Source organism: Acanthisitta chloris, unplaced genomic scaffold (assembly GCF_000695815.1).
Source record: "Acanthisitta chloris isolate BGI_N310 unplaced genomic scaffold, ASM69581v1 scaffold43919, whole genome shotgun sequence".
Lineage (NCBI taxonomy): Eukaryota > Metazoa > Chordata > Aves > Passeriformes > Acanthisittidae > Acanthisitta > Acanthisitta chloris.
This window is the reverse complement of record NW_008692760.1, coordinates 9,769-22,995: the sequence shown is the minus strand read 5'-3', so window position 1 is coordinate 22,995 and position 13,227 is coordinate 9,769. Positions and strand designations below refer to the sequence as shown.

The following is a 13,227-nucleotide window of genomic DNA, read 5'->3' as shown; positions in this document are numbered from 1 at the left end:
AGGAGGGAGCTGAGTTTAACTTCCCTCCCCTTCCCAAGTTCTTTTGGTTTGGGAAAGCCAAGTTTTTTGGTCAATTGTGGCCAACCACACATCATCCAACTGTGTGCTTGACTTTAGCTGCACCTGAAAAGGTGAGAGTAAAGCCAGAGTCTCCATGGAGGAGCCTCAGCTAATGCCTTTTCCTTTTTCTTTTCCTTTTTCCCTGTCTTTTGTCCTGCCCAGAGTGGCCCTGTACGACTCTTTGTGCCATATAAAAGGCGGAAAAAAGACAACGAAGTTCCTGCAACTCCAGCGAAGAAGAGCTGCCCCAAAAACATCACTCTGCTTCCTGCCACGGCCGCAACCACCTGTAGGTTTTCTTCTCTTGGTAAAAATTCCTGCACTTCTTTGATGAGGAATTGCCACACCAGATATTCTTTGTCTGTCAGTGCCCCCTTGGAACTGCCAGCTGAAATTGTTCCAGGCCAGGCTGGATGGGGCTTGGAGCAACCTGAGATAGTGGAAGGGGTCCCTGCCCATAGCAAGGGGTGGAATTGGAGGAGCTTTAAGGTCCCTTCCAACCCAAACCATTTCAGTGTTCTGTCATTCCATGGTTATTTTCTCCCATGTACATGTTCTTATGCCAGCAGTGCAGGTGGAATTGTGGAGTTGTGGCCTTGATCCATAGTGGGTTTCAGGTAGATTTTTCACAAGTGACAATTGGGTAGTTTCCTCATGTTGGAATGAGGTTGAGGGGAAAGCTGGCCCTTCTCTGCTCTGCCAGAAATCCCCATTCCATCCCCTGGGCTGCAGAAGCTTGAGTAGGATTTGTGCTATTCCTTGCAACACAAGGAGAACAAGGCTGGAAGCAGCTGGAATGAAACCCCCAGCCTGAGAGTCGTTAATGAAGGGGGCAGAAAGTGACACTTCCATCTACACATTCCTCTCCAGCATTCAGGACATGCTTTGTTACTTACTGGCTTGATTGTCAAACCATCTGTATGAGAACAGAAATTCATTTGCAAGCTCATCCAGCTCACACATTCCCAGTCACATCCCTGTGTCCTCCTGCTCACTCTGCACTGGCGTCATCTGAGTGGTAACAGCACAAAGAGAATGGGGAGGAAGCAACAGAAACCCAAAATAGGAACAAAACAGTGAGGTTATCTCATTGGCAACAGTAGGAGGACAAACACACAAGGATTCTCAGAGTTGTTTTGTGGGTTTGGTTCTTTTAATCCCCAAATATGTTTATTCCAGGTATTATTTGTGTATTATAATAGGTTTTGGTTTGTTATGTGAAGTGCTGTGAGGCTGCACCTGGGCACGTGCTGGCACTGGGAGGGAGAACTGCTTCTTGTGGTAGCCACATACCTCACCAGCCATGAATATGCAGTCACAATGCCTTAAAACTGAATTTCTGTTTGGGAAAAGATCCTCCTGGCTGAGCAGTGTCCCATAGAATCAGCCCATCACCAATTAAAGTTAATTACTCCTGTTTAAAAAGGGATTTAAACATTCTGGAGCCACTCAGGTATAGTCATTCAAAGGGATTTTGTGACTTGTTCCTCTCATTTCCAAGCACATTCTATCAACAGCTGAAATTGTCCAGCTGTCAAGGAATTAGTTGTAAACCACAGGATTTTGTGTCAATTTAATAGCAAGAATGATAAATTGCCATCAATTAGGATCAGCCAGAAACTGATGGTGTTTGTGGCCTTGCTGAACTGCTGTGGTGAGTGTTAAGTTCTGGCTCATAAAGGAGTTGAAAAGGTGGTGATTTGGGAGGTATTATGTTGTAAATTAACATTTTGGCATCATACCCCAGACAATAACCAGAGCCCTGGAGCACAGCAGAGTCTTCAGAAACCCACAGGGCTTTTATTCCCATTTCCAGCTGCCTTGGTCAGAGGTGTGATCCAGACTGGGTTCTCACAAGCTGGTGACTGCTCTGTGAGTTCCCTGGCTCTGGATGGTGCAGCACAGAGCTATCAGCAGCTGCACGGCCGTGGGCTCCGCACTGAGTGTTAGTTATGAGAGTCCTTTAATATTTCAGTCACGGTGACTCCCTCTGGGCAGATCACTACCTCTGGGGCACTGACCTTCGACCGCGCATCCACCGTGGAGGCCACGGCCATCATCTCGGAAAGTCCTTCCCAGGGGGATGTGTTCACTGGAGCCACTGGTAAGAGCTGAGGTGTTTGTCTCGTAGACAGCCATGGGAAGAAGGAGAAGAGGGTTGGATGCTCACTGCTGTGGGAAGAAGCATTTTGGATGGATAGGATAACACGAAGGATATATTCCCATGGGAGATGGCATAACCTGCTGTCCTTCATGGAAATCATCTCAGCTGTTAGAAGTCTCACCAGTTGCACAAAAGGGGTTTTTCCTAGGTGTGGCAGCTGCTAATGTTCACCTCTGCTGACTTCCTAGGGTTTGTGCTCATCTCTGTCATTTGTCACTCCTCATTTAGCCTAAAATACTGCAGAAGTCCCCAAAACTAGCTGAGGGTTGAAACTCCGTGAAAATGCCAGAATAAACCACCCCAAATATAAATGCATGGTATACACGTCAGTTCTTCCAGTTTGATTCATATGGGGCTTGTGAGCTCTGCTGAGAGAACGATCCTGCTCTGGGGGCTGGGATTACTGTGGGTATGTAGGTGTGTGGGAGGAGCCTGTGGCTCTGAAGGTGAAAGCAGAGCATGGTGGAATCGGGACAAGGCTGACTTGCTTGCTGGCTCTGTGAGATCCTGCTACTGTTTCTCAATTCCACCCCTTGGGAATTACCACAGAGTGTAGAAACCTGTATAAGATGTAAAACAATAGGGGTGAAAGCAGCATAGGAAGCACCTGTCAGGTGTGTGAGTGATTCCTAATGCCCTTGTTCTCCTGCAGTCCAGGACACCAATGTCCAGCAGCCATGCCGGGTTGCCCACCCAGAGCCTCACTATCCCAGTTACCAGGACAACTGCCAGATCTCACCCTTCCCCGAGGCTGCGCTGCCAACATCTCATCCCAAGATCGGTAAGTTTGCTGACCAGCAGGTCAGACACCTCACAGGGCTTCAGTTTCCTCTGATCTTTCTCTGCAAAGGCAAAGATTGAGTCAGAGGATTAAACTTTGCTCTGTTTTGCTTGTGAGTTTTGTGGTTATTAAGGCTTGGGCAAAGAGATTTCCCCTCTGTGGGAAGTTTTTCACTCCATTATGGAGAACTGTGATTTGTTGGTTTCTGCTGGAGGAGCCTGTTGTGATCCTGCTTTCTAAATCTTGCAGTCCTAGCTTTTCCTAAGGCTCCTGCTTCCAGGCTTTTGTTCCTCTTGGGCACTATTGTTTGATCTGAGGAGAACCAACCCCTTTAAATTTGCATCACAGAAGCTTTTCTAGACATTGTCACATCTCTTTATGGCTCCAGTGGTACTGCTGGAGGCAGTTTGGGGCAGGTTAGGCATCAGTTTTCCATCCCCTTATGGAGCAGCACAGCATGTTTCTGCTGTTCAGAGTCAAATCCTGTTGGGTTTAAGCCTTAGATCTTGATGTTACTAATTAAACATTGATTGTTTTATCACCGGTGAATGCTTTCTCTTGCCTGATGTACCTGTGCCAAAACGAGGGATTGGAAGTAATTCCTGTTAGATAAGTTATCAAATGCCACACTGGGATAAATATTGTGCTGGAAATGGAGAGTGAGAAAGGCTTTTCTGCAAACAGCCACTGATAAAACAGACCCGTTTATCTCATGCTCATATCTAAGTGCAAATAGTTCCAGGCCACTCATGTGCAAATGGATTGGAATTACGGGTTTAATTAAGGGCATTTTACCATGAAATCTTTGTGTACCTGTGTGGGGAGCTGGCAAGGAAGGTCACACACCTGACACGGGGACCTGCAGTACCTGAGGGCTGAGGCTTGTTCTGTCACTCCAGATCAGTGCTGGATTGTTCCAGCTTTTGCTGCTTCCATGAATAACACCAGCCACGAGGTTAAAAGGGTTGAAAAAAGGCTAAATTAGTTACTGTCTTGGAACATACTCTGTGTTCAGTGCTGTCCTGCAAGAAGTCTGGTTTGTCTGCAGATACTTTTGTGAAGAGAGGTTCACTGCCAGTGGAACTGCTGTGGGGAACTGCTGCAATTTCAGCCCCTGTCTGTGGGCAGGAAGGTGTGTTGGCCTGTTGCTGTTCAGGACAGTATTTACAGGTGCATCTTAAGTAAATGATACTGAAGTGCCTTTTGGACACTTCAGCCTCTACATTCTGTTGACAAACTTCCCATTTAGTACATTTCTTAACTCTGGTTCCAAGGAAAAGCATCTGGATCCAAGAATTGTCTGTTTCAGTGAGAACACTGGTGAGTCACAGCTGTGCTGGCACTCCCTGGTCACACTGCAGATGCTGAGGGACATTGTCAGTGCATTGTCCTGACCTGCTGCCTGGCAGACTGGTGGTAGATTTTGGGGTAGTAAGTCTGCAGAGCCCCAAAGTTGGTGGTACCTTCCTTTTTGCTGGTAAACAGTTCAGTGAGGAATATGGAGGTCAACTGTTGATAGATGGGGATGTCTTGGACTGAATTTTATGGCAGATGGTGAGTATTTATTGCTAGAGTTACATTTTGGAAAAGTAAAGCCAGTTCTTCCTGGAACGTTACCTAAGCTGAGCTTACACTGTATGTCATGGAGTTCCTGGATCTGGATTTAATTTCCTCATACCATGATCTCCCAGTGGACATGCAAACCTAATGTGAAGAGTAGCTGTTTCAGTGCCATGGTTTTTATAGGGCTTCCCAGCCATGGCTTTGGAAAGTGCCTGTTTGGAATACACTCACTTTGATGTGATGGTAACTGTCTGGGGCTTATTCCAGTCTTGGGCCAGGGTTATGGTTAAGTTCAGAATTCAGGAAGCACAGAGATGAGGTGTGGGTCAGTGCCTGAGTTTTGTGGGTTTCCAACCTGAAAATTGACATCGGGGTAGGAACATGAGGATATTTCAGAAAGTATTAGATCACTGAGTGACTTACTCTGACCTTACTCAGCCATAGCTAAGGGAAACGTTGGCAGTGGTGGAGGAGTCTCTGGGAATGCTGCTTTCACCTCTTCACTGTGCTTGTCCACAGCAGTGCTGGGAGGTGCTAAACCCTTTCCAGAGCAAACAGGAGGTCAGAGGAGGTATTCTTGCCCTATGGGCTTGAGTGTGCCCAAGGGCTTGTTCTACCCTTTGACAGAAGAAAGGATCTGCTCAGGAAAGCCTTTCCCAGATTGGAAAATTTACAGAGCATATTTTGAAAAAGAAACCAAGACAAAAAAAGAAACCCACTCCCTCAGAAAACCCCACTTTGTGGAAATGAAACACCCTAATTCTCTCTCTCTGATTTTTGTTCCTGTCTCTGCAGTGTTGACCTCTCTCCCTGCGCTGGCAGTGCCCCCCACGACCCCCACCAAGGCCATGTCCCCGTCGGTGGTGAATGGGCTGGAGGTGACGGAGCAGCGCAGTTGGCTGTACTTGGAGGAGATGGTCAATTCCCTGCTCAGCACAGCACAGCAGCTGAAGACTCTGATTGAGCAGGCCAAGCAGGCCAGTTCCTCCTTCCGTGAGGCTGCTGTCACACAGGCCAAAATCCAGGCTGATGTGGAGAGGAAAGAGGTAACTGTGTTGGAGGTGCTGAGAGGGCTCAGCAAGGGGCACCTCTTGGGCTGAGTGATGAGCAGAACACTGGCTGGAAAAGTGGTAGCTCTTAGAAATTGCTTCTCAAAGTCTTGAGAGCAGTGTTAGCAAGGAAATCTTTCCAATATGTTTGTATCCTGGGGAAAGAGAGTGCTGTGGGCAGTGGGCTGGTCACACAGACTGGTGTTACTGAGCTCTTCCATCAGCTCTCTGTAAATTTATGGGGTGTGTGCACTGAGTCTGGGTCTGGGAAAGCTGATGAGTGTTAAGGCATGCGGTGGCAGTTCTCAGGTGAGCTGTGCTATCAGAGGCTTTTGATGGGATAAGCAGAACAGCTTATCCTAGAGTTTATAGGGGAGAGAAGCAGTGACGTTTAGAGGTGTCTGGCTGAGCACTGTGCAGGCAAAGCTGATCCCACACGAGCCCTGTAGCAGGGCTGCAAGGCTGACTGGCACCACGGAAGCACCAGCTGGTACCCATCACCCTTCTCTCCTCCAAGGGATTATCCACAAGGACTGCCCTCTTCTCTCTGCTTTTCTTTAACTGATGCATGGTAGGAATCCTGGATTCTTCTGCCCACCAGCTCATGCATGCACCCAAATCCAGCTCCATGCTGAATGCCTTCTCCCACAGATCCACAGCTGCTGGTGTGGACAGCTGCTGGAGGGAGAGAGATGAGCAGTGTTGGACTCCTCCAAGGGATTATCCACAAGGACTGCCCTCTTCTCTCTGCTTTTCTTTAACTGATGCATGGTAGGAATCCTGGATTCTTCTGCCCACCAGCTCATGCATGCACCCAAATCCAGCTCCATGCTGAATGCCTTCTCCCACAGATCCACAGCTGCTGGTGTGGACAGCTGCTGGAGGGAGAGAGATGAGCAGTGTTGGAACTGCTGAAATCCCAAACACCACATTTTTTTTTTGCCATCGGTGTTGTTGCTAACATCAGCTTTCCACTGAATCCATAGGCACAAGTGTGCAGTGAGAGGCCTGGAGGAGCTGTGTGTGGGAAGACTTTGCTGGGAGCTGAGCACCCCTAGGACAGGCCTTGATATTCTTTGCCACGTTGGCTCTGCTAAACTCTCCTGTACGCTGCATCCTTGATGTGCAGGTGTGTGATACCTTGGGAGTCTAATCCTTCCCTGCCTCCCTCCAGGCAGGATGGGTGCTGGTGCTGCTGCCCAGGTTTGGGTTGGCTGCTCCTGGAAAGCTGTGCAGGGCATGGGATGCTGAAACATTGGAAACTTTGGCACAGTTTAGAGATAAACATCTGACTTTGTTTAACTTCACTCTGCAATTTTTCCAGTCCGTGTGCTGTCTTCCCTTCTGTTTATCCTCATGGTGGTTTCTGGAATGGTGGTTCAGTTCCTTCCCCTCACCAAAAGCAGCTCATTTTGGTGTACTTATACTTCCTTCTTGCCCTGGGAGCAGGAGTTAAAATCCCTCCTGATAATGGATTAAAGTGCTGACTTTACATAGGAAGGATGAACATGTGTTCATTTCCAGAGGGAACCCCTTTCCCAGGAACTATTGCATCCCCAGTTCTGGCACTTGTGTGTCCCCACTCTGTGTGTAATGGGCACCTCCACATTTTGGTACACACACTCACTGATGGTGGTATTTTTTATTACCCAGACAATTCCAAACTGTGGTGGATTCTGGAGCCATCCAGGCAGTATCACAAGTAGCTATCTCTGAATTTGTGCTAGAGAATTCCATATTTGGACAAAAGTCTGTGTGTCTGGGTATGGGACAGCAATTACACTGAATGTCAAGGAATTGGCTGTTTGCTTTTGTGGTGGTCAAGGATGATTTCCCAGCTCTTTCCCACCCAGAGTATGTGTGGTCCCACTGCTCTTTTTGGCAGTTACGGTGGACGAGAGGCAGACAGAGGTGTCTTCCTGCCCTGGACGTTGGGGATTTGTGCTGGACCAGTTTAATGTGAAGAAAATTGGTGCTCAATCACCACTTAGTGTTTGTTCCATTGACAGAACTTCCAAAGGTGAACAAATGGGAAACCTTCCTGCCACCCCTGATTGTGTCATGTCAGAGCTGCAGAGCAAAGGCTGTGCCACAGATTACATGATACAGAGCTGCAGACTCAGCTTTTCCTGGAAGGATGACTTAGTACAGAGCAGGATTAGAGAGATCTGATAGGAGCAAGCTGATTGCCAACTGGATGCACAGACTTAGGTGCCTTGTTGTATATTGCACACTCACTGTAGTATGTTTCACGTATTAGAATTATTTTTAATGAGCTTTGGAGTCATTAACTATCACAAATGAGCCTCTGCTCCCATTCAGCAGCACTTTGGTTGCCTTAGCTTCAAACAGCAGAAGCTGTGCCCTGTGCTGGGCAGTGGTTGGGCTTGTGTGCCAGTTTGCAGAGTGGCAGGATCCTCTGAGGACACTTAGAAGTCATGGGAATGGCATCATGAAAGAAAAGCAAACCATGAGCCCTCTAGCTCCATGTTTGTATGGACTTCTGAACTGCCTTGTGGTGTTGCAAAAAGGGAAAATATTGAGCTATTTGTGAGTTTTCTCTGAGTTGCAGCATTTTGTGTGGGATTAGGTAAATATAACTGCTCTGGCTGAACTGCATATGGCTGTTAAAGAAACAGTTTTCCACTATCATCAGTTATTAGGTTGTGACAGTATCTGATCCTCTGCTTACTATCTCAGTGTTGGCTTCACTGCATTTTTTGGTAAGGGAAAGACATGTAGGAAGAGGGTGAGTGGGGCCACAAAGGGTCAGTGTCTCTTGCAAGAGACATGTGCCGTTTGCAGGACAGGATTGAAGGCAGGAGTGACACAGGGGCCTGTGTGCTTGGGCAGTGCCACTTTTTTGAGTGTGCATTAAGCCTTGCCAGATAAATGTTAGGATGGGGAGAATACACAGACTCACCAAATTCTATGCAAAATTGCTGAAGGATAATAAAGGTACTCAGGAAATACATTAAATGGGTTTTGTGTATAAATTTGAAAGGCTTAGTGTTGGAATGTGATTATCACTCTGTAAAGCAGTGATGCCTCTGGAGCTCAGCCTCTGTGAAAGCAAGGGTGAAGATTAAATCAGCAAACACCTGGGACATCTGAACTCTCTTCTAGAAAGAATCAACCAATTCTGGACTGGAGAGTTTGAAATTAAGCTAGAAAGGGCTGGGCAGTTAGGAAACATGACTGGTCAGCAGATGGTGGCTTTTATACTCCAGAGTAGCAGTGAAACCATTGGTAATTGGATGTTATCAGTTTTCTGGAGCTGTTTTTTGTGAGGGATCTGCATGTGTCTGGCTTGATCCTATCTCTTAGCACACCTTTTCCTTCTCCATGGATTCTGCATGGCTGGAATTATCTTGTCAAATAAGGCAGAACTGAGTCACACCCACAGCAAGAGGTTTCCCTGCCACTGCCTCCACCTGCCTGGAGGTTTTTAACTTCATTTATATCATGGTAACAGAAAGGTTTTGAAGGTTGTGGTTTCATAGGACAAAAATACTGTGCTGTCAGGCCATGGATACACTGGTAAATTAAGCCTTTAATCTCCTTATATGTTGGGTCGTACTCCTGGGTGAACCTGCTTTGCCTGAAGGTGGAGTTTGGCTTTTTTTGGACTTTTTAACTGTTCAAATACGTTCAATCCAGGGTTAGCATGTAATCCATTTGGGTTTGGGTGTGGATTGGGTTGGGGTGGGACTCTGTCCCTCAGCAGTGCTGGCTGCTGAGTGTGGCGAGGCAGATGGTTGGGCCTGAATTTGTTTGAAGTGACTGTGCCACACAGCTGAGGTGGTTTGGGAATGTCACCTCTGGAGCAGTGATGGAGTCACAACCTGTTGTACAGCTCTCTTACTCTACTCTTACAAGGAGGAGTAATGGTTATGATCAATGCTGTTTCTGAAGTCTTGGGTGTGTTAATTCTCTGTTATTTTTTCCCTAATCCATTCTGTTGGGCTGTGCTATCCCTGTCTTTTAGGGGATTAGGATCAGTGGACTTGACCCAAACTTCAGCCCCAGAAGGTGGCACTTGGCCCTGTTATCTTGGTGCTCTCCTTGTGTTTCCTGTGCTAACTTCCTAGGTTCTCATGTGTCTGGGATGCAATTCCTCTGTGGCAATTAAGCTCCCCATTTTCAGGAGGAGTATGTGGCTGGATGGAGAGGTGAGCTGGGCTTGGAGGAAATGCTGTACTGAACCAGGACTTTGTCACCTCAGGCCATTTTCTCACAGGATTCTTCACCTGTCACATGCGGTGACAGTGTCCTTCTCCTAGAAGGGAGGAGTGAGTGTCCCCTCTGTCCTCTTGCAGCTGCAGTGTTGGGCTGGACAGACTCAGCTCAGCGTGGGGACCCAGAGCCCTTTCCAACCCCTCACATCATGCTTAATTGGGAAATGACAGGTCTGGTGTGTTTTCCTTGCAGCAGTACCAGAGCCAATTATTCCAACAAACAGAGGATGTGGATGGGAAAACAGAAATCATCATCAAGGTGAGCTGGGGATGTCGTGTGTGTTGTGAAGAGTCTTTTGGTCTTTGTCTTGTTCCTTTTAAAGATGCAGATGTTTTGTCATTGCTCTGTCTGGCCTTCTGGCAGAGATCTGAGCCTTCCCTGGCAGGGTCAGTGCTCTAAGCAGTGCCTTACCTTTCAGGTTTTCACACTCCTTCACTGTCACCTGGCCAGGTCCCTCAGTCTCACTCACCTCTGAGCTGTGGCATTGCAGCTCTGATGGGTGGCCATCACTGAGCTGTGACAGCAAGGCACTTGTTTCCATTCTGTCCTGTGAGCTGGTTTTCATGACTCTGTGATTCCCTCTGGCTTTTGGAATGGCAGTTAGTTCAGGATCCATGACTGAAGCTCTTAGAGCTGTGTGTGTTACTCAGTCTTCTCTAGGCTCTCTGGGTACAACCACACACTGTATTTTCCACATTTCCCAATACCACAGAGGTTACAAACAGCCCCAGTCAAGTGTCCCCTCGGGACAGGCTTTGCAAGTCCCACATTGCAGCTTCAAGGCATTTCTGGTGTCCTGAATCCCTGGCTCCCTGTACATCAGGAGCACAAACAGTTCAGCCACATCAGCTGTTCACTGCGGGTGCATGGGAAGGTGTGAGCAGGTGCTGTGGTGAGCAGGTGTTAATCAGGGCACTGATTTTTGGGGTGGTTGCACTCAAAGCAGAAGAGGAGCTGGAAGAACCAAAGAGCCCACAGTGCTTTCGCAGCCCAGCAATGCTTCCTGTTGCTGCTGCTCGAGCTGCTAATGATTTGTCAGGGCTTTAATGAGCTGGAAGCAGAATGCTCTGTGAAGTGCTTATTTTGGTGGCAGTTCAGTGATGTTTCCTCCTCAGTATACAGGTTATGTTAATTGGTGTCACTGAGAGGAGATTAAAGCGATAGACACGAAAGCATCCGTTGAAAAGCAGGTGTGATTTTCTACCCGTGAATCCTATCTCACCTTGCTTCTGGATTTAATTCCTTGCTGCCATTATAGCCTTCTTCATTTTACTCCTGTTTCCCTGTTGGGACACTCCTTATGCAGCCATGCTGCTGACTGGCAAAGGAGCAAGGAGCATATCCCGTAGAAGCAGATCCCTTTTTCCTCTCCAAAACCAGGGAAAGATAAAACTCAAGGGTCCCATCCTTATTCCTGCTCCTGTTGTCCTTCGTCAGACGCTCTCTCAGACATATATAAACCCTACAAAACCACCAACCAAATCTGCCTTTAAACCTTTAAATTTGGGATAAACTCAGACCTTGGGTGTCCGTGACTTGTGCACAGCCTGACTTGGTTGTTTGGGATACACCTGCCCATGGGATACACCCAGCTCCTGGTGAAGCCTGCAGTTACCTGACTGATGGATACCTGGCCTACATGGAGGGAGGTGTTCCTGGGGTGGTGGTGACAGATTTCCATGACCCCTCAGTGTCCCACCCACAGTTTTGAAGGGCTTTTTGCCTGACAGAAAGGAAAACAGAGGTGCATTCCATTTTCCAAAGGGATCTCTGCTAAAACAGCGAGGAGGGCAGGTCTCTGAGGGCATATCCAGAAGCCACTGGGCTTGTTTTTTGTGTTGGTGTGCTGAGGGTATTTTGGGAATTGAGCTTTCCCACTGCTACATTCCAGCAGGTTACTGTGCCTCAGTGACCTCCCTGGGTGGCTCTGTCTGACACAGACACTGTCCATCCCTTTCCACAGCAATCCTGCGTCAACTGCGGTCGGGAGGCCACCAACGAGTGCACAGGGTGCCACAAGGTCAACTACTGCTCCACTTTCTGCCAGCGGAAGGTATTGATCAGCGTGTTTGTGAGTTGGGATTCAGTTGTCTGGAGAGGGCTGGGTGACCCTGGGGATGGCCAGGCAGCTGTGGCTGTCACCTGAGGGATGTCAGCATGGGACAGGAATGTGTGGCATCCAAATGGCCAGAGAACAACCCTGTGGGTCAGGCATTCCAAACCCACCCTGCCAGCGGGATCACCAGCAAGGCTGGAGTGATGGGACAGGTCTGGGGCTTGGGTCAGGGTCGAAGGGGTAGGGAAAATTCCAGGATTTGCACAGAGCTTCCCAAGAGTGATCCAAAAAATCAGTAACACCAGAAATGAGGGGATAAACACCTCGCTGGGAGCTGTGGGGGCTGTGTTGGGATTGGATGGTGAAGGCAGCATTCTGCTTAGTCTGATTCCACCTCTAGTATCAACCCAGTGTGTGTCTCCTTTCCCCTCCTTCACTGGTGTGGTTTGTGGGGCACTGGAGACCTGCTCTGCCCAGCTCTGCTGGAGGAAACACTTCCACACAAGGTTTGTCAGCTCCAGTGGCTTTTCCAAGGGCCTGTTTTCTTCACCACCTTTCCCTCTGCTCTCCCCTGGCAGGATTGGAAGGACCACCAGCACATCTGTGGCCAGTCAGCCACGGTGACAGTGCAAGGTGATGAGGTGCATGTGACTGACAGTGTCATGGAGAAGGTCCCGGTGTGACACACCTACCTCTGCAGCCGTTCCGGGCAGCACGGGCCGGCTGGATCGGCAACCACGGAACGGTCTGTCCTGTGCACACAGCACTCCCCCCACTAGCAGACTCGTTTTTGATTGACTCTTTGATACTGTGACAGCATTTGTCTACTCCCAATCCTCTTCCGAAACTTTGGATAATACAGAGACTGTGAAAACCTCATCTGGAAACTCCCTCCCACCCCCAGCCCTGACTGCAGCCGAGCAGCTGGAAGCCCCTTCGGCTTCAGGAGGCTTTGCCTTTGCCCAGCTGAATCCTCCACCGTGTGGATTGCAGCAATCTCCTCATCTCTCTTGAGATGGATCTAAAGCAGATGCTGCAAGATCTGCCAGTGGTCCCTCCTCCTGGCGCCTCCCTGCCTCTGGTTTGGGAAGAGAAATGAACCTTCATTTGGTTTATTTAATTGCCTTGACAAAGTCAGTCCAAGTTCATAGTTTGGCATTGGAAGGAATTTTGTTTTTCATGTGTTCCCTCTGTGCTGGGAAAATCTGGAACATGTTGGAGCTTCTGCACTTAAACAGAATTGAAAAATAACAGGTTGTTAAATAAAATGCGATGAAAGGAAGAGAGTTCCCTTCAGTTCCCAGGGCAGCACATC

General features: G+C 48.2%; 1 protein-coding gene across 1 annotated transcript in view; it reads left to right on the top strand.

Annotated features, from left to right (window-relative positions):
• The window catches only part of DEAF1 (DEAF1 transcription factor), a gene marked incomplete at its 5' end in the record, with an annotated part of 17,210 nt that extends 4,615 nt beyond the window's left edge, over nucleotides 1-12,595 (top strand). Inside the window, 6 exons of the mRNA XM_009082771.1 lie at nucleotides 223-349; nucleotides 2,036-2,164; nucleotides 2,877-3,005; nucleotides 5,364-5,614; nucleotides 11,820-11,909; nucleotides 12,491-12,595. Of these exons, the coding sequence (XP_009081019.1) occupies nucleotides 223-349; nucleotides 2,036-2,164; nucleotides 2,877-3,005; nucleotides 5,364-5,614; nucleotides 11,820-11,909; nucleotides 12,491-12,595 (831 nt within the window). The remainder of the gene's footprint in view (nucleotides 1-222; nucleotides 350-2,035; nucleotides 2,165-2,876; nucleotides 3,006-5,363; nucleotides 5,615-11,819; nucleotides 11,910-12,490) is intronic.
• Between the last annotated feature and the right edge of the window lie 632 nt (nucleotides 12,596-13,227).